This window comes from Achroia grisella, unplaced genomic scaffold, assembly GCF_030625045.1.
Source record: "Achroia grisella isolate CSIRO2021 unplaced genomic scaffold, CSIRO_AGI_Agris_v1 utg856, whole genome shotgun sequence".
NCBI classification, from domain to species: domain Eukaryota; kingdom Metazoa; phylum Arthropoda; class Insecta; order Lepidoptera; family Pyralidae; genus Achroia; species Achroia grisella.
In genome coordinates this window covers 1,074,302-1,095,516 of record NW_026713045.1, presented here as the reverse complement: position 1 = coordinate 1,095,516, position 21,215 = coordinate 1,074,302, and the positions used below count along the sequence as shown (strand labels likewise).

At 31.4% G+C, this 21,215-nt stretch overlaps 1 protein-coding gene across 3 annotated transcripts; it reads right to left on the bottom strand.

Moving 5' to 3' along the window:
• Positions 1 to 21: 21 nt before the first annotated feature.
• LOC131852689 (golgin subfamily A member 1) lies at positions 22 to 16,571 on the bottom strand. 3 transcript variants are annotated; one of them, XM_059203403.1, is made up of 14 exons: positions 16,308 to 16,571; positions 16,071 to 16,201; positions 15,409 to 15,459; positions 13,536 to 13,707; positions 12,909 to 13,066; positions 12,547 to 12,697; positions 11,784 to 11,935; positions 11,072 to 11,218; positions 10,076 to 10,153; positions 6,688 to 6,911; positions 5,740 to 5,896; positions 5,250 to 5,405; positions 4,821 to 4,933; positions 22 to 4,140 (listed from the first exon to the last, which is right to left on the bottom strand). In XM_059203403.1, exons 2-14 carry the CDS (start codon positions 16,185 to 16,187, stop codon positions 3,930 to 3,932), a joined length of 1,887 nt encoding a protein of 628 aa, XP_059059386.1. In that variant the 5' UTR covers positions 16,188 to 16,201; positions 16,308 to 16,571; the 3' UTR covers positions 22 to 3,929. The 3 variants fall into 3 exon arrangements, with proteins under 3 accessions (XP_059059386.1, XP_059059387.1, XP_059059388.1); XM_059203404.1 differs by lacking the exon at positions 10,076 to 10,153; XM_059203405.1 differs by lacking the exons at positions 10,076 to 10,153; positions 11,072 to 11,218.
• Between the last annotated feature and the right edge of the window lie 4,644 nt (positions 16,572 to 21,215).

The following is a 21,215-nucleotide window of genomic DNA, read 5'->3' as shown; positions in this document are numbered from 1 at the left end:
TCCGTAACAAGACGAAACCTCAAGAAAGGATTAATTATTTGCAGGTTAGCTCTGGAATGTAATTTTAATTTCAAATCAATACAGTTTTGTGTTAATTTTGAAACATTAAAATTAAACGGAATAATTTGATAACCGTTTGAACAAAAAATATGAGATTAATACGTTGCTAGTATATTACGGCCGCGATGCGTCTAGCAAACTGTCTTTCTTCAGATGGTGCCCGGTTCGATTCCTAGCATGGTACAAAACTATAAAAGTTTGTATTCATAAGTATTACTATCAGTCTGGGTGTTTTCTAAATACGTATGTATTTATTAATATGTAGGTAATCTTTGTTTAACCTGACCAACAGTAAATTAGAAAGTTAGTTTACATATACGGGCGACCTAAATTTAATCAGATACAAACAACGTAAAATGTAAAGTAGATCAGTCTAGGCAAGTAATAGCACGGAAAAGAGAATAAGTAGGTAAAATGATACAATTTTTTTTCGTATAATTAAATTTATTCCATCATTTCATTATTACAGTACACAAACAAAATAAATGTAACATTCAAATAAATATTCTAATAATTATCAACAGAATATGTTTTGAATTAAATAATAATACTGTCTAATAAGCAAAAATATTATTCCAACAAAAATAAAATTCTATAAGGTCGCTATAACATTGCATGTTATAGCGATGTAAAATCTTTATCTAAAAGCAATATAGGTATTTATCGAACAGGCTAAGACTAGATTCAATACACATTAGTCAGATCTCATAATTATCTACAAAAATATTACAACTGCCATCAAATTGACACTGACGCCGATAACTAACATTGTCATAGAAAAACATTTCACTCTGTGTGGTATATTTGAATTATGTTCTGAGATTGGATGGTTGTGTAGGAACATAATTAAAGTGGGATGTTATGGATTGATTCCCTCTTATGTTTCATACAAAGATATTGTGTACAAAATGTAGATATTATGTTCAAAATATTTATGAATTCTTGCATTTTTACTTCTTGTATAGGTACATCATGAAATTGTACCTTATATTAGATCCCGTCATCAATATAATAGAAAATATAAAAATATTGTAACAAATCAAAACATAATAATACATTCAAAAATATAAATTATACATACTACGAAAGTAAAGCAACAAATAGTTCAACAAAATACCCGTAGATAATTTCTGACTGAGAAAACAATGAAGTACTTAATTAAGTAGTAGTATTTAATCCCACCTAGGGACCGCTACCATTTCTTGTTGTAATCGGGTTTTAGTAATTCAGTTAGAAGTAACACCGTCTTGAAAAATAGCATATAAGAATAAGTAGAATCGAACCCATTCTTAAAAGTATTTGAATTAAATTTTTATGTATTTTTTACTTCGAGTATAATATAGTAGGGAACTAAGACAAGAATAGTCTTAAATAAATAGAAATTATTATTGATTCGCATTTGAATATTATTAATTGAAAGCGGTGTAACTTTTCAGTAATATAACGGGTTAATGTTATAACTGTAATAATTAAGTGGTAATAAGTTCACACTCTTTAAAATTGTTGTAACTTTGAACCATTAAAACATTGCATGAAAACATGCATCTTCGGTCCCTTAGTCAGCAATTTTACGTACATATACTACATACATTTATATATAATTATATAATATTGCTCTAATAGTTATTAAATAAATAATAATTATGCTGTATTTCTGCTGAATATTAATTGCAACGACTATCGATAAATTCGAGATGATTCTACACTTTTTCCACATATTATTCCAATGATGATAAAAACAACATATTTCGTAATAACAAACATAAACATCAAAAAGGGGCAGTGTCGTTTGAATATTTGTTTATATATTTTTTTTAATAATTTATATTATGTACACGAATCGATTTACATTTACATGCACAATTAGCCCACGCGTTGTATGTAGCACCCAATAAATTTGTAAATTCTTAAACACGACCAAGCAATATTTTGTGTGTACATAAAGATTAATGATCGCGCTTTTTTTTATATATTTATTTACTAAATATTAAATTATTATAATGATAATACAAATTATTATATATTATATTTATTGTACTTATTATGTGAAAAATATACTCAGAAAAAATAGTATTTTATTAGATAAAATCAGAGAAATGGGAAAGAGAAAGTGAAATTTATACTGAAATTTACAACGGTTTATTTACAAACAATTTTTATGGAAATATATAGTCAATTACGGAACAACGTGCAAATATCACACAAAATTGCATCAAATTTTCCAAACCAAATTTGAAATCAATCAACATGAATAAAATTCTTTAAAATATTCTTAATCTCAATCTATAATATGGAATGATTGTGAAATAAAAAAAATGTACATACAAAATATACTGATTTTGAAAAATGACTAGTAACTATTAAGGCATTTTTCATTAAACCTTAACTATATATGTTTACAATAATAATGTAACTATAATATTACTAAATACCACATCAACGTAATCACTACTAATAAAAGCGTCATTATTCTGAGAATATTAACAATGAAATAAATAAAAAAATCTAACGTTTTAAGTCTCAAGTACACTTCTAGACAAGCTTGTATGCCTTGCGCATCTACGTATCTACTTAGAAAACTATAATACACAATTTCAGCAAATTTTTTAAAGTAATTATGAATAAATAATAAATTTATCGCTCATCAGAATTTATTGTTCTGTGGTTTTTTTATAAAAGTTTTCAGCCTGTATGACACAACATGTCATGTTATATTGATAAAGTATTTGTCTTATTGATTTGATGCAGTCAATACGGTCTAAAAGCTGCCTAATACATTTCTGATCTAATATAGTATATAAATAATGCTTGACTAGAACAAAATTAATGTTTTGTTCTCAGTCCCAATTACTTTCATGTTTATTTTAAGTCCAGTTTAATTTAAGCCACGTGTCACAGTTATATAATTTATAATAAACAATAAATAAGAAAAAAAACTGAAATATTTGTTAGTGAAATCACAGATAACATATCGTGGTTCTTATAATACTCGCTATACTAAATATATATTATTCATAATATTTAGAATATAATTTACAACGACCGTATTGCACTATGCGATAATTAATACCTTGTGGTATATAATTTATAAGTAGTTTTCATCGAATTAAAATATTTTCGTGTTGGACGATTATGCGATGTTTATTTATATTTACATCACTTCTTAAACTAGGACAATATACAAACAATGTTTGTAGTTAGACAATTCCGTGCGATAATAACTTATTTGGAATTTTTTATAAAAATATAAAATACAATTCGAGTTGTTCTAGTTAGGTTTTCATATATCAGTATAATTATTATCATATACGTGAATAGGAAACGAATGACACAACATCAATACTGACATACTACTTTTAGCTTACGCCGTATTAAACTATGTTGTACATGAACTTATTGCATGGTATAAATCTCACCTCTTCTCTCAAATATAGCTTTGAGAGCTACGATTAGTATTTAGGGTGATAACTTTAATATGTTTTATTACGATTCCAAGAATGGTGATCACCGCACCCTAAATGTCAAGTGCTTACATACTGAATTTGTGGCAGTCACTAGCTATTATTTGTAAATATAAATTATTATTTGTAATTATAAATTTTGACAAACATTGATGCTATATTGCAATATGCACAAGATCAACCATGTGAATCATGCAAGCGGTAGTTCTGGTGTGAGATTTCAGTGGGACGTAATGCAGAGTAAGGACTGTAGTGGTAGATCCTGTCTTGAGGTAAAGCAGCGAGGGTAAACAGCAATCACGTGTCAAAGGAGGGAAAGAACGGCAGTGTGGATAGCTAGGAGAACGAGGTACCAGATGGTTAGGCCCGAGCGCAACCACATGGAGACTGCGTGATGCGAACAGGCGATCACGTATTAAGAGAGGGAAGGGAGGGCAGAGTGGAGATCGAAGAGAAAGAGGGAAACCAGGCAGCGATCCCGGAGCGAGGCTGCAGTGTAGCGCGAAGAAGCGCCTCCTCATGAGCGGAGAGTCTCAGTAGGGCTGCGAGTGCGCGAGTCAACTGCCGCGCCTCCAGTTCACGTGCAGTCAAAAACCGCAGCACCACGTGCTTCAAGTACCTGGGTGCGACAATGATCACAAATTGTTTTTTTTTTTATATTGAATGGCTAATTAAATTTGGTAACTGTCGCCTTATAGGATAGTAGTGTTGTCCATATTCATATACACAAAACAAACGAACACAATGACCGTAATCTAATTTGTAACATACTTATATGGTTAAATGTTGACACGCCCGAGAAGAAAAATGCTATTAGTGTATGTACCATAATTTTATTGACATATTTCACCCTTAAACTTGAAACCTAGACACAGACTAATAGAAATAAGTGTAATAGAGATACCTACTCAGAATGTACAAAGTATACCTGTTGGATCAAATCACTTTTACTTATCGTTAGTATGTTGTCCAAATTGCAAATCGGAAAAAATCCAATATTTTATAATTAATATGACAAACTAGGTAACGGCCTAATGTGAAATGGTGACCGCCGCCTATACACATGAATAGCACTACGAGAATTACGTTACCATGTAACACCCTTAATACCGTACATACGTTGCTATTCTAGATAAATAAGATGTCATGTTCTTCTCTAATAATTTCACTGCCTAATCACACCCTACAACGGAAACAGAGCTTATAAAGCAGCTGATGCCTTTAAAAACTCTAGGATAATTAAAACTAATTTAACCAGACCATGAAGGATTGCTAGTTACTATTGCAAATTCTACTCACTTTCTACTAATATCCTGTTCCTCCGCTGACGTGAGATCTGATTTACTACTTTGTAATTCGCGTTGCAATGTTTTCTTCATATCAGATATTCTGTTGTCTAAGGTTTTTATTTTCTGAAAAACAAATATTAGCTATAAAATAACTATTAATAAATAATTCATTTAATATAAATTTATATATACTAAACAGAAATAAATGAATAATAAATAATCCTGGACAATTACACATAAAAAACATCCAAACCGATACAAAGAATCTTACTCATGAATACAAATTTACCCACTGTGCGAGGAATCGAACCCGCAATCATCGAAAGTGAAGGTAAGTAAGTAAGCTAAACCGCTAGACCGCCGAGGCCGTCGAATGTGTAATTACTTTATTACATTACGGAATGTTTGACTAGAAAATTGTAGCAAATTAAATTTCCACCTTATTTTTATCACAGATTTCAGTTTCAAAGTCTTCTATAGTCTTTTTAAACGTAGTTTCACTTTCGGTGAACTCGTCAATTCTCTTCTTCAGCTGTTCTATCTCAGTCTTGCGGGTTTCTTCATTTTCCTTTATCAACATACATGCGGCTTGATTCTGAAAATAACGTAAGTACGTAATAATTTAACATATAGATAAATAACAATATGCACTTTCTTTTATAATCCTGTTTCCGGCCACTTCGGCCATTACAGGCTAAATATAAAGGCGGTAAGTAGCCATATAAGTTGTGTCTGTAAAATTTGTTGTTTATGTATATTTTTATAAATTTTTGTTTCATAAACAGGTTACGCTAAATGTTTATTTATTCGTTAAAGCCTTTTAAATGGAAGTCGTTACATCAATATGGTATAAAGAATACTTATTTAATTAGATAAAATTCAAAACTTTCTTCTGTTAATGTTCTACTTCTATGAATTCATAAATCTACCTCTTTGTGTTGTGCTATAAGTGATTCCAATTCTGTTATTTTCACTTTTAACTCGCTGATTTCCGATTCCTGATAGCGCACATTACATTGGCTCATCTCTACAGACTGAGACATGTGGGCGTTGCGAAGTAGGGCTTCATCTTTTTCCCGTTTCTCCCTAAAAATTATAAATTTTAGTATTACAAAATCTCAAGTTTCAAGACTCAGAAGTGCAAAAGTGCTGTCTTTTTTAATTTTGTAAGTACTAAGTAATAAATATTTCTATAACATAAGATTTATACCACAACAATAACTTGTGTAGGATTATGATTATCTTATTCTACATACTATATTACTGCGGTTTTGGTCAAATTGTTTCAAACATAATCTAGGATTACAGTCGAAGGCATTTTTTTTTTGTATAGATACGATAAACCAAGGCTAATATTTTATTGGCTTATTGATTATTGACTCATAATCGTAATATATAACTTACTATTTATTAACACTGATAAAATGAAATAAATAATAGATTTAGAAATATATAATGTTCTATCATAATTTCTCTGGCATATTAATCGTTAATCGAGTATTACTAACGTAGTGTAAAAATATTCTTTAACTACTAAATAGGCATATACTCTTTAACTCGGTTTGCCAAATGATAGCTCTTCCGAATTCATTATAAATTTCATGGCGTAGTACATAATATAAGTGAAGAGTTACTTTCTAACAGGAGCAATTTATAAATTGCTCCTGAAAAGAATATTTTTCAGAATTTTTTTTTAAAAAAACATGATATAATTATATGTCATTTCATAAAGAGTTCATTTTATTCCAATCGCCACTTTGAAAAAATAAGTGATTCAAACTCTTTAAGGCAATGCAGTTGGCACAAAATTAACTACTACATAATTTGCCAAATATATGATGTAAACAGTTCTAAGTGTATTCTATAACAGAACCTACTTGTCATACTTCCGCTGCATATCTAAATAGTCGTGCTGCATATCGGTCACCAGAGAATTGAGGTGGTTTAATTCTGCTTTCTGCTCATCAGATAACAGATTTGATTTGTCCACTTTCTCCTTCAGGATCCTTACCAGCATCCGCTCATTCTCCAATGCCAATGACAGCTCTTTGTTCTCTTCTACCAGGGTTTCTATACGACTTTCAAGATCCATCGTCTTTTCCTGCAAGCAATGGTTTTGTAAACGAAGATTACTCAAATTAATAATACCAAATAATCAATTATTTATTGTTGAGCCATAACGGGTATTGAAAATATATAGGAATAAGTTTAAATAACTGTGAAGTAAAACAGACTACAGTGTACGTTATGACTACTATTGATGGTGCTACTATTGATAGTGCTTAAACAAACAGAACTCCAAAGTAAAAACTATAATAATAATAATAAATATTATAAAAAGAAAATATAGTCTGCTGCTAAGTGCATACATAAAATTTTATCAATGCCAAAATGGTGGATATATTAATTGTTGACAATATTTTAATTTTAAATAGAAATGTAAAACTTCCATCACTGATTATGTTAAAAAGTCTTCGTTGTATAAACTATTTAATATTAGACTATAACAATAAATTGATCTAAGATTATTTTAAGGACTCGAGTTAATTACATTATATTCTTATTCTGATAGGATGTATATATTTTTTATTTCTTACTTATTCTTTAGGAAATAATCCAATATGGAGACCCGCTCGTCTCAGGAGTCAAGAGAGCGAGTACTGTCGGTCTCTTACCGCTTATAAAACTAGCAGGGTATTTATTCCTCTCGTTCACCATAATACCAAGATTGCGAACTTTCTTTCGTTTTCTATAGTGACCGCAGCGCGCATATTATATTTGAGAGCATTAACAATAATTTGGCCAACCCTAATGTTACCAAGTATGTACTCTTACACTGGCCCATCCCGTCAATACAACTATTTCTTATTTATATTAACATTAACTACGGGAAACAACTTCACCAAGACTATGCTCCCGCGGAGGGAAGCGAGTGGGATAGTTAGATTTTTTACCCACAAAAAACTACTAAATGTACGTACTTCGAGGCACCAGAGTCACGTGGTCACGATTGTAGGTATTCTACCACTGATATATATAATTGCTACATATGAAAGAAATAAAACAAGATCACTACTTGTACTATTCACTTATTAAGTTATTTCAAATATCTGTCATCTTTCAGAGTGTAATAAATGCAACTGCCAGCCTTTTACAGCAGCCTCAGATTCTTGGTTTGCTACATTATCATCGTCTTAGATCGTAATACCTCTCCTGTTACCGTTTAAATACATCCACTGTTCTAAACTACGTGAAATAATATAACGCCATGCACTATGTTTTTTAATTTATCAAATATACATTTTGCAAACTACTATATAATAATTTATATACAGACCATTTCATCAATGTTAGTTCATATATACAGATAGATTAGTGTGTAATTAAGTTAGTAAAACGTGTGCAAGAAACATTAACTCAAAACAGTTCCATAGAAAGTTACTTTGGTGTTAGTACATTAGTCAAAACTATGTTATTAAATGAATTATTCTATAGTTTGAATACATGCAAAACCATGTCGATTAAAATTAATTAAAAACATAAATTTTGTTGGAGGATTATGACTAAAGATGTTATGTCTTATGTGTACCATATGGTAAATAAAATGCGTCTAAATAAGGACAAGGCTCAAAAATAAAGAAATAACACTACTATAACATAATTTATTGTATATAAACGAATTCAATATAATGAAAATAATATAAATTTAAGTAACAAAATATAGAAGTACATTAAATAAAATTGTCAAAATAAATTTCTCTACATACAAATTAAAATAAGTACGCAATTGTAATGTTAATAAAACTTACTTGGAATGTATAATGATTTCTTAATAATTTCGTAAGCACCAAACGATTTACACATTGACAATGGGATGTACAAACTGAACAACAGCTGTGTCACCAGCGGCGTCCACGCATGACTCTTGTCAGCGGCGCGCCTTACGAGACAACAAACGTCTCATCACGTGATGTCTACACTATCTACATCGATGTACGATATCATTTGGGGTAAAGAAAACACTAAACATGTCTGCAGTGCACAGTACACTACGAAAATAATAATTAAATATGTATGAAACAGCTGCCGCAGACTAGACATAACAAATTTTATAAATAAAATAGTTGTTCCAAATCTTATTCATAGTTAAAATAATCCTTAATTTCCTTATAATAGAGATAAATTCGATATATAATATGTGATAAAACTATGTGATTATGTTTATTTATAATAAACATAGTTTATATAAATATTAATTAATAGAAAACTAATGACATAATTTCATGGAAAATTTTTAACAAAATAATAAATGCATCTACAAAACTATACAAACCAGCTTGTGTTTGAATGCAAAAGCATTGTGTAATTGAAAACTAATTAGTTATAAAAATACAATTTAAAATATACTCAGAATGTTGCAATATTGGAAATCTTTGCGTCATTATAAATGTGTAGGGTAAGAATGTTGTATCTATAGGACTAAGACCATAGTACTCACAACATTTGCGTTGTATCACAAAATAATAAATAAGAGAAACCATCACGAATCATAAAATAATAAATTAAAATATTTTTTTTTTATTACCGCTGATGAAACTGTAATATATTGTACTAGATAGTGCTTTTATGTTAAACTATAAGACCTGAGTCAATATCAAAAGCACAAATAAATAATTTCATAATTAATAAAATATACGTAAAATATATGTGGTTGAGATTTTTTTAAAGTAAGTAGCTATATTTAGTTATGTGTAAAGTATAAAAAATAATAAGTTATAGTTAATTTTACCCATTTCCTTATTTTGTATTTCGTCAGTTTCTATTATATAATATTTCATGAGTTCTATACATATACTAAATATTAAAGGTTGCTCAAAAAGAAACTCAATGTGACTACAACTAACCTGTTTATGAAAATATATGAAATGTGCCGAATCGATTGTGTCAACTAATTTGAAGAGATCACGAGACCCATTGCAGATTCAGGTCTCCGGTTAATTAAGTGACCAATCAGAATAGGCACAATCATGTTAAAGTGGATTTAGACTCTTAATCCAAAATAAACGAATGAATAGAAAGAACCACACAACACTTAGAACACAGAATCTGCTAGCTATTGTACAAAAATTTTTGCGCCATTGAGCAATTACAGAATAGTTATATTTTAGCACGTTGTATCAGAGAAGGAACGTTGTACAGCTGGCATTGTCTAAATCCACCTTTACGTTAACACCATAGCTATATGCTGTAGAGGCTGCCACTCACGGCTGCTTGGTTGGCGGCGTTCCGTAGCGCCTTCGCCTCCATCGCCAGTGTGTGCACCTCGCCGTTCAATCGCACCACCTGATGTATCGTCGCACTTAGTCCTTCTAACCATCTTAATTTCTAATTTAATTATACTACTATGTTATATATAACTGCTAGTTAATTAGGTATAGTTGCTAATTAATGAGGGGAGCCTTTTTCTACATAAACATAAGTATAATATACCTATATATATGTATATAATATACTGAATATATATATAAAGTAATTATAAAATATACATGTATATACAAATAGCGAAAATAAGAAGTTTCAATTTAGGACATTTTGATGTACTCATATTATTATTACGTAAAGTAAATTTAAGCAACATACTTAGAAAAGAGATTAGTAGTTCTGACAAGAAAAGTAGATAAATTGTGGCACATGCGTATTATTATTATTAAATTTTGTCTCTTTTATCAAAATGATGTCAACATACTTTCAGTAAACAGTGGAATGCAATATAATACAAATACAGTACACATCATGTGCTTATTTTAAACCACATTAATATAAATCTATTCTCGTATTTTTTGCATATCATTGTTTGTATAATACAATAACTGAAGCTTGTTTTCTTTGCAGTCATAAAACTCTACATAAGGTTTTAACTACAAAATATCTGTGACGTATACAATTTCTTAAATTATTATTTGTATTCAAGTTTACTCCGTAGGATTAGGCAAACTAAATTAAAAAATAAAATTATTCCAATGTAAGATTGTTTCAATACATGTTTAGAGTTTTTTATATTATTTGAAATATAGCTTATGATTTATTGTCTCAAACTATGATAATATCTATCAGGGATTAAATGCAGGCAGTCAATATAGCATTACAGAGTTTACTGAAAGAGGAATCTATAAAACCTACCTCATGTTCCGGAAATAATTTCAAACTTTGCGGCTATCTAGTCTCTAAATATAAACTACAACATGAGTATAATTTATTTACCTTAGCTTCGCTATTGACCAAGTTTTGTTTGGTTTTCTCTAACTCGATCGACAAATTGACTAGTTTCTCTTGCATGTCTCTCTTTTCGGTCTCCACTCTTCTCCTCTCAGCCCCCTCTTCCCCCGCTTGTCGCGATAGACGGGCCACCTATGTTAGAACTCCGTATAACAATAGGGGTGAAGTTTATATTGATTATCATTATTTTAATTAAGTATCACAATATCGCGTTAACTAAAGGTAGGAGTAGTCCTGTTTCCTTGAATGATTATTTATTGTTATTCAGAAATAACATACCGGTGACTGATATTTACAAAATGATTGACTGGTTTATTGGTCATGTGGTTTTAGTTATTTATTATATAGATTGTGATTAGGATTATTCATGCAGATAGAAACCAGTTGCCATAAAGTCGCATGCATGCACTTCACTTGGTAGTCACAAAATTCACATTTCATAATAAGATATCATATTATAGGGTACAAAATTCTATTATACATTACTAATACTATTTCTGATAGTTCTTATTAATGTGTCCCCGCGTTGATAATTGTTGTTTAACGCTTTCTATTAACATATATACAGGGTTAACTTTACTATTCATAAATCACTAGAGTTTCGACTTGGTATATGCACTTTATGTAAGATGAATGCACTTTATAAAGAATAAATACTGTCTGCATAGTATGTGAGAGATTTTCAGTGAAGTTTTACCTGAGTCTCGAGTGAAGCGATCTGTCCGCTCCACGACGTTTTTACGTCGGCGAGCGCCATCTTGGCCTCTTGTAGTTGCCGTGTTAACACGGCACGCTCGCGGCAGATTCGGTCGAAATCCTCACAGCCGGTCGGCTGTATCGTACGTTTATCTACAAAAACATACTATTTAATAATAAAAATAACACAAGAGTTACGACTGTCGTTCCACCTGGGGTCAGAGACATTGCCAACACCCATTGTTGTAGTTAACGCAACACTTGACATGGGCACATTTTGCTAGGCATATTTGATACAAACGTGGCAGGGTGAGAACTTAACGTCGTCTCTCGGATATTGTTTTTAGTTTTATATCCGTGTTTCCTTAATTGATTCAGAGAATCATAAAACGGCAGTCTCGGTTGTCTAGTAGTTTAGCACACCACCTCACTTTCCGATGACCGGGGATTCTGTATTCATGCGAACGATTGTTCTGTGATTTTTTTATGTATTTACAAAATATTATATTTAAGTATTTATATGGGTCGTCTAGTAGCACCCATAACACAAGTTCTGCTTAGCTTGCGAGTATCTGCCGCAACACAAAAAAAAGTAGAGTATCATTCAGACTACAAGAAAGAAATAAATTAAGTAACGAAACCTCATCACATATGTAACGCTACAGCGGTGAGATGATAAGCATCGCGCTATACTATAGAATTATCTAGGGTGGAGGTGGTTTGGAAGAGCATTCTCGAGGGTGGGGTGGCTTGGAAGAGCATACCCTGGGGGTGCATGTGGTGCAGGGGGTTGTCGGGCGGCAGGGCGGCGCGCAGCACTGCGAGTTGCTCCTCGAGGTCCCGCGCGCGCTCCTCGGCCGCGCCCCGCGCCGCCGCCGCCTGCGACCACGTGCGGCGGCTCTGTTCCACCTCCTCCTGCGCATAACACATTCACGCTGTTAAATAACACATCCATGTCGTTAGATAACACATCCATGTCATTATCTAACGTAATGGGTAGTCGTCATTTCATAGTACATAGTTTTATGTTTCATCTGTGATGATATAGGAATAAATCTCTAAGTGTGGGGTTAACTACTTCATTGTAAGTGTTTTTAACAAGGAATAAATTATAAATATAACATACTGTAAGCTCATCTAATCTGTCCTGTGCGTGCTCTACGGCGGCGAGGCGCGCCCGCAAATCATTCACTTGTTTCTCGGCGATATCACGCTCACTTATAGCTTTTGCTGCCTCTGCTTGGGCTGCTCGAGCTACTGCTTGAGCAGCTACGGCTTCCTCAGCTATATATAAAATATTAGTATATACAATATAATATAATATACAATACTGTTTTGTTCTACCAAACACATAATAATAATTATTCGCAACTATATCTTATAAATAAATATTATAAAATAAGTTCAACTTCATCAATTATGTCATAATAATTTATGTTGACAGTGGTCTAACGGTTTAACACATCAATAAACTTCCGATGGTTGCGGGTTCGATTTCTTGTACAGCAAATATATTGTATACATGAATATGATTATTAGTATTAATATGGGTATTTTCTATGCATATTATGTATGTCTTTATTAAAAAATTTAAGTCTTTATATCAGTTGTTTAGCACTCATAGCACACGCTCAGCTTAGTTTGGGACTAGACAGTGTTGTAAATTGTTCTGGATTATTATTTTTTTTTTTTTATTCAAGCAAATTTGAAGAATTTTCTATCTAAGTACCATCCTTATACCACCACTTATTACCTTGTATAGAAGCTTGAGAGAGCTTTAACTCATCAATTTTCTTTTCCCAAAATGCATCTCTGTCTTTCAATTTTAACTCCAGCTGTGCAGAATACTGTTGATGTAGTGCTGCTTGGTCTAATTGTCCACCAGTGCGATCCGATAAATATGACTCCAATTGTGGTGATAATGACTGGAACAATTATATATAAAATTGTTGATAGACTTCAAATTTTTATACAAAAACAATTAACTTTAGTGTAGTAATTTTGTATAAACATCAGAATAAAAAAGAATCAAAACTGATCAATGTAAGGTTTTATGTAGAAAATATCTGCAATTAGTTCTAAAGCAATAAAACATTCTGTGAACTAATATTTCTGTAATGTTATTATTTCTGATATAATCAAATGTCATAAATAAAACTCAATTTATGTCACGTTATTCTTACAAAAATTTATAGCTATGGTGGACCATAACACTTTAAAAATGTTAATCTTACAGACTATATTAACATTTTTAATGTGATGTAATGACAAAAAGTCATTGAAGTAAAGTGCATTAAACTTAGAGAGAGTCAACACAAAAAATGTTATTCAATGTTACCTCAATTTGCAATATTATCAACCAGGCCAAGGCCCAGAACAGGTAATGGTAGCATTATAAATGTGGCATAGTGAACCTATTTTGTAACAAATATATCTTTAAATACAGTTTTCTCCTCATTCACTGGCATGGAATAGTTGGTTTATTTTAAAAAAGGAGGCATATAGCATCCAATAATTTAAGACCTAGTGATTTTGTAGCGCGGTGGTTATCAAAAATTCAAAATTCAAATCATATGTTGTGATGAGGTGGCGCTACATAATATATTATTTATTGTAGTATGTAGGTAGTAAGTATACTGGTAAAATGATTGTACTATTTATTAGATATTATTAAGATTATTAGTAGTGTGCTACTAATAATCTTAATTATATAAGGATGTAGACTTAAATTTATGTTAGTGGAAACATAGACTAATGGAAGGGTCTCAAGTGTCGACAGAAATATTACAAGTGTAGGCCCAATTTAAGGTAATAATACCATGAACTCAAAAGTTAATGACTTTTGAGTTAATGGTATTTTATTACTAAAATGTATTATGTTACTAAAAAAATTCACAGTAAATTTTGTAAATATGCACTAAAATGCAAATTATTTTGATCTGTGCCATGTCCATAATATTGTATCATTGGTTTGCCACCCCTAATCTAATTTATAGTAACCATTACCTCTTACAAACCCGTCTTAACTACTAGTTATTGGTCTCTTTCTTTCAAGTAAAAACTGTTTGATTTCAATAAATTAGGTTTATTTGATATTTTTCATTTTTATAATAAATAAGTGCTAAGTCAACTACTAAGATTCTTTACAATTTAGGCAGTCCAAAATATCACATTTTCAGTGTTTTGTGCTTTCGCTTCTGAGCTGATATGTATACATGTAAATAAACAGATGTAAGTAGTCAAATTCAAACTAAGCAATCATAATCCAAAACAATACTCTACGAGTCGAGGTACAACAGCGGTGATGCATACAAGTTCAAACTTAATCAAGTATTAATGTTTAAACAAGTAAATGTACTAGTGAAGATTGTCAAAAAAATATTCAATAATAAATAATAGACCATGTCGGATTACAAGGGGGGCTGGATTACCGCAGGTCCACTGTACATTATATTCACTATACACAGTTTAGATCTAAAATGAAAGAAGAACTGATTTTATAATATTCATATATAAGAACATAAATTCAGGTAGAGCCTAGTTGTAATATGTTTTATACTCACATAAATGAGCCAGTGTACAAGGGATAATTGTATTCAGTCACATTTAGAAACAATAATACTTACATCAGAAGTGGAGTCCCCAGGTCCCCCTGAACTGGAAGGACTTGCTGTAGACTGCAAATTTTTATACATATATAAACATAATAGCATCTTACTTACATTATGTTGAGGTATATTAAAATTAATTTTAAATTAAAGTAAACTGGTTATTTATAATTTGGATGGTAATGTATTAGGTTAGGGTGTGTATCTATGTTTTACACAATAAACTAATATATTACGGTCAAAATTGAAACAATGGATTTTCTCTAATATATTCTTTCATTATAAAATACAAGAACATATTATATCTATAAAGCAACAGTAACTTTAATGTATAGTATAGGCCTTTGTCAGAGGCTTATAAGGATTGACAAGACGAATCCCAACATTACTACAATAATTATACTTTGTAATTATTCATAGATCTAATTACACTGTTAATGTAATTGATGAACAGATACAGGTATTGAACAAATTACAACACATCTATGCACTTATTACACTGATTGTGTTACAAAGTTAATGCTATATTTTTATTAAGGAAAAGTGTACACTATGCAGACTCAAGATATTAATCCAAGAGTTATACATGAGAACCTAGAAAGTTAATATGTATAAATATGACTCAATTATCATTTATATATTAAGTTTTTGCCAAGTATACTACAATATATTTATCTTACCGAATCATCCCTGAGTGTGATTCTGCCCAAGAAAGCACCATTTCGCCAACTACTCGTTAGCTTGCTTAAGTCGCTACCGGTTTCTTCTTTGATCTTACTTTTTAGACTAGCAAACATTGCTAATTGTGTCTCTGAAAGTTATATTACTCAATAGTTACGGAATATAAACTTACGAAGAGATTTTGAAGCTGCACCGAATGGCTACTAACGGTTTATACACAAAGGTGAAACACTTACTAGTTTTGAGATGGTTACAGCTAAACGTGTCCTGATGAAACTTAATACATTACATTAAACCACTTCGCGCAGTGGGCAACCACGTAGATATTCATTAGGATCAATAGAATGTATAAAGTAAAATATGGAATGGTTTAATATTACAACAATATAAAATAATAATTATTTATACGTAGCACGGTTTTATAGAATGATGATGAATAAAATGTCGAATAATATAATTTTATTATTACAAAATTTAATGTTAATTGCAAGCAAAATTTATTTATGCCTTACGTCAAATTGATATATTTTTTGTTATTTGACATTATTTGACAGTATTGCATGATACTTTGACAATAGGTTATATTGCAGTCAATGTCACCTCTTGTCAAAATTTAAAGTCGACTATGGAACATTAGCCAACACAAATCGCCAGAGCCAAAAGAAGAGAAAAAAGAAAAAATACTGGGAAAGTAGTGATACAGTAATTACAATCTCGATTCGAAAGAAATTATAAAACCTTACTGAGTTAATCTTTCGTCACAGTTGGTAAAACCACCGATAATTTTTGGTGACAGTCATTTAAACCAAAGAAAAATTGTAAACATTTATAGTATGAAACACTAAGAAAATAACCACCACGTTTATATAGCGCACACTCCATACAAACGTATTAGGTACGTTCTCCTATACCATGTAATGTGCTGTAGCATGGTGCGGGGTACAGTTTCAGAAACGTTCATTTTCACTCTTGGAAGTTGCCGCCACAGTCGAAATTATGACTTAGTATTTTAGCTATACCACATCCGTAATATATTAAATCATTAATAACTATAGTAACTTAAATTTAACCCAGCCAGAATGTTCTAGTCTACTAATAAAGGCAAGTATCATCCACGCCATGCTATAGCGCACGGTATAAATGAGCTCAGTTAGGATAACGATAAATGTTCGGTTCTATATATAATAAAATTTTAATTGAAATTTGGAGAATTTAATACAAACCGCATCACTCGTCACACATTCAGTGACCTGAACCGAATTTATTTCGTACTAATAAGTAATATCGCTTCTAGGCTGTAATGTAGCCCTAAATATTATTTATATAACACTAGTTCGCTGTCGCTAGCTCCATTTCTATCCTGCTTATTGGCAATTAGTTTATATTTGAATGGTAGTCCAATATAATGTAATAACTGATTTAATTGAATTTTCTTTTGAAAGTGATGAGGCTGCCAATAGTCCCAGAGGTCTTCTATGTATTAACTATAGATATTTTTTACTTTATGAATGACATAGTTATATATATAGAATGATGCACGGCATATGCTATATGACGTACCATTGGAACATGATGAGATGAATATTAAAACTTTTCTTTAGTACTTTTAGTTTAGTTACTTAAGTTTATTTTTCTAAAATAAAAGTAGCTTAAATTACTCCTTATTATATCAGCTACCTGCCAAAGAAAAGCCCCGTCAAATTCGGTACAGTCATTTCAGAGATTAGCCGAAACAAATAGACAGACAGACAAAAATTTTAAAAAATGTTCTTTTAGTGTATGTACCGTATTCATATGCATGTAGTAGAAAACGGTTATTTCAATATTACAAATAGACATTCCAATTTTATTCATATGTATAGATTAAACGCGGGAGAGAGCCAGAGGCAAAGCAGTGTTGGTATAGTTTAATAGCCTATAGTAAATATCAGCATTAATACAAGTGGGGGAGGGGGTTTGTTAGTTCGTGGAATATGTACTGTATATTTTTAGCAATAATGGAGGCCTTTAAGCGGATTTTGGAATCCATTATTGTTAATTGTTGATGAATTTGATACTGGGCTATCTGATCTGATTTTATCAATAATATAAAACAGTACCTATACAGGCGTCAATCTAGTTTGTGCTGTGATTAAATTTCCTAATAAAAATCTATATGTCTTTATAATTATAAAGATACAGATACAGAGAGGGAGCTGATTTTGTAACAACTATAGTAAACCAGTACTAACTATAGTAACCAATATTGAACCAGTGCGTTCAGAGTCGGAGTATCTGGTAGTGCCTCATATGCAATACATTTATCAGGACATCTTCTATACCTATATAAATAAGAGGTCACTCAATGCTACTTTATTTGCAATATTGTTTAGACAGAGCTTTTAAGTTACCACCTCACTTCTTTTTAAGTGTAAGGATGCGAGTAAGTTCCTTTATAATAAAGTAATAATATGGATAGTTTTCGCAGTACTTATGCTACATAACCTATGCATATTATTTGTTCTACTTCTCGATACGGTTTCTAAGGGTCGACAACGCTCACGATATACCACGGGCTTTTCAGGCGTTTATGGGCTACGGTAACCATTTACCATCAGATTGACCGTATGTTTCTTTGCCACTGTCGTAGTATAATAAAACTAGAATAATATAATACTTACCTATTTTCATTGAGGATGGAATTTGTTGATTTATTTTTCATTCTATAAAACATTTCTGATTGCTATAACAGTGTACGTTCCGGTTATTCTCGTATACCTAATGGTTAATTTGGCACTAAATGACTGTGCCGATTTGAGAAATTCTTTTACTTGATAAAAATACATTGTCTCAGAGCTGATGTAGACTATATATTATTTTAATATATATAAAACTCTCATAGTTACTCGCTAAAAAGCAGAGATGGGATGGCCATTATCTGTATTAATAGTTTTATTAGTAGTTAAGTCTTCAAACATACAAATTTCAACATATATTAGGATGTCTTGTCATGTATTCGTGTTAGTTCTCTATACTTACCGTTACCCGTGATGCTAGAATGTATCTATTTACGAAAGTTCTAAAAATTGAAGTAGGATCCGGCGAAATTGCATCCCATCATGATTCTATTGGACAAGTGACAAAAATTAATATAGTATAGGTACCTAGACTATATTAATGGATTCCATTCCTAATTAATAGTCCAATGTAATGTAATAAATTATGTTCTTTTGCAAGTGATGAGTCTATTAAGTTGCTAAGAATTATTAAGTAGCTTTAATAGGACTGAACTAATAAATACTCTGTAATTATTATAAAAACAAATTACTAGTTAGATATCTATTATTTTATATGGACAGCTCAATTTTGTAGACGGTATAGGCTGGTGAGGATTCAGTGGAAGATGATGAAATTATGGCAAGGCTCTTTAAGTTTGGGGGAGGGATGTCTGCATAGCAACACAAAAAAAGACTTAAGTAAATTCAACATGAGGCTCCACTACCATGAGGAGGATGCATTATAATCAATTTTATTGATTATGTATTATATTAACAGGTATTAGGTATGTTTGTTACGAAATAAAACAGATCATTACATATTCAGTTGTTTATTATCTATGCTGTACTCAAAATTGATCCGAAGATCACATCACATAGTAATTTCATAAATAATATTACAATGTCATGTACTTTCTGTGATTGTTCGTGAATAAAAAAATGTTCACAATATTATAAATACTTTGATCACTGGACCGGTTTAAAGTAGACTGTACTTACTACATAATAAGATACCAATATTTAGGTACTCAAACAACTTACAGTATATTTGATGAGAGATATAATAATCAATTATTGTGTTGCAGTTCATTTTTTTGTTAATATATTTACAGTTTTACATTTTTTTTTGTGATTTACAAATAATTTCTTGAATATTTAATTAGGTCATCATTACTCCATTTGCATTTATAATAACAGTACTTTATAGTTAAAAATATCACAAAAATGAAATATATTATGTGTAAGACACACGCAACATTATACAACAAAAAGAAAAATATAAAATCCACTAGAAATTTCGGGCCAGAAGAGTCCCTTCTAAACAGGAAGGATACTTTCGATGTTCAATCTTTTATAACGGCAATTTGATACCATAATTATTATTATCACACTAATTAATTATAAAAGTAATCGATTGTCTTACAATAAATGCGTCAGATCATATAATTTTGATTATAAAAATTATAGGCAACAAATAATCCATGAAACGATAAATTTCAACAAAAAATAAAATGACAACTTATTTTATAATAGTCATAGTGCCGTATTGATAAAAGTGAACTGTTCACCTTACCCACTAGCACGGGACTGATAATAACAACCAACATAAAACACAAACGCAACGAGTTACTAATGAGTTTGACTCCGCATCCGATATTCACCTTTTATCGATATGGCATTCCACTTACGTTACGACAATAAATATAACACGCTTACACATTAATCACTTCTTTAATTCCGACGCTAGGAATTATTTCATAATATATACCTAAAAATATAATCACGGCACAAGTATCCCCCCGACTAAATTACTAAAGTAGTGTCACTTTATCAGGATTTAGAATCAAATATGTATTATGTATCTTAAATATTTCATTATTAATATATCATTATCAAAATATCCACTAAATGGGAGGAATAAATCAAATTATTAATATTTATTCTAACATTAATCGCATGACTGATCAACAAAAAGGATATGGACTAGGAATAATATTAGGCATTAGGCTTCCATGCCCTCGGGGCGAGCGCGCCGCAGCTCCGCTCGGAGGTCAGTGGCCGCGTCCGACGACCGGACTCCGGACACTTGAACGGCGACGACGCCGCGGACGGCGTCCGGCTGTCGGACGCACGTCGGGCGGCTGCGGCGCACTCGCCCCCGTTCTCTCTCTCTCTATCCGCATATCACCTCTACATACATACGACGAGATAAATTTGATCGAAACGATAATACTGTTTGTGTCGAAAACAATATAGGTAGCTATTACTTGATGCTGTACTCACCGAGAGCTAACTGGACTCGATCGTCGGTTACATTTTGTGCTTCGATAGACGGGAAAAGAATGATTATCTAGCAAAATCTATCTGGAATAAAAGCCGACGTTCTAT

Coding starts and splice junctions, on each gene's coding strand:
- LOC131852689 (XM_059203403.1), bottom strand. CDS start 16,187: ATGTTTGCTAGTCTAAAAAGTAAGATCAAAGAAGAAACCGGTAGCGAC. Junction 11,936..12,546: donor GCACCACATGCACCCCCAGG/GTATGCTCTTCC, acceptor ATGTTTTTGTAG/ATAAACGTACGATACAGCCG. Junction 5,897..6,687: donor ATGCAGCGGAAGTATGACAA/GTAGGTTCTGTT, acceptor TATAATTTTTAG/GGAGAAACGGGAAAAAGATG.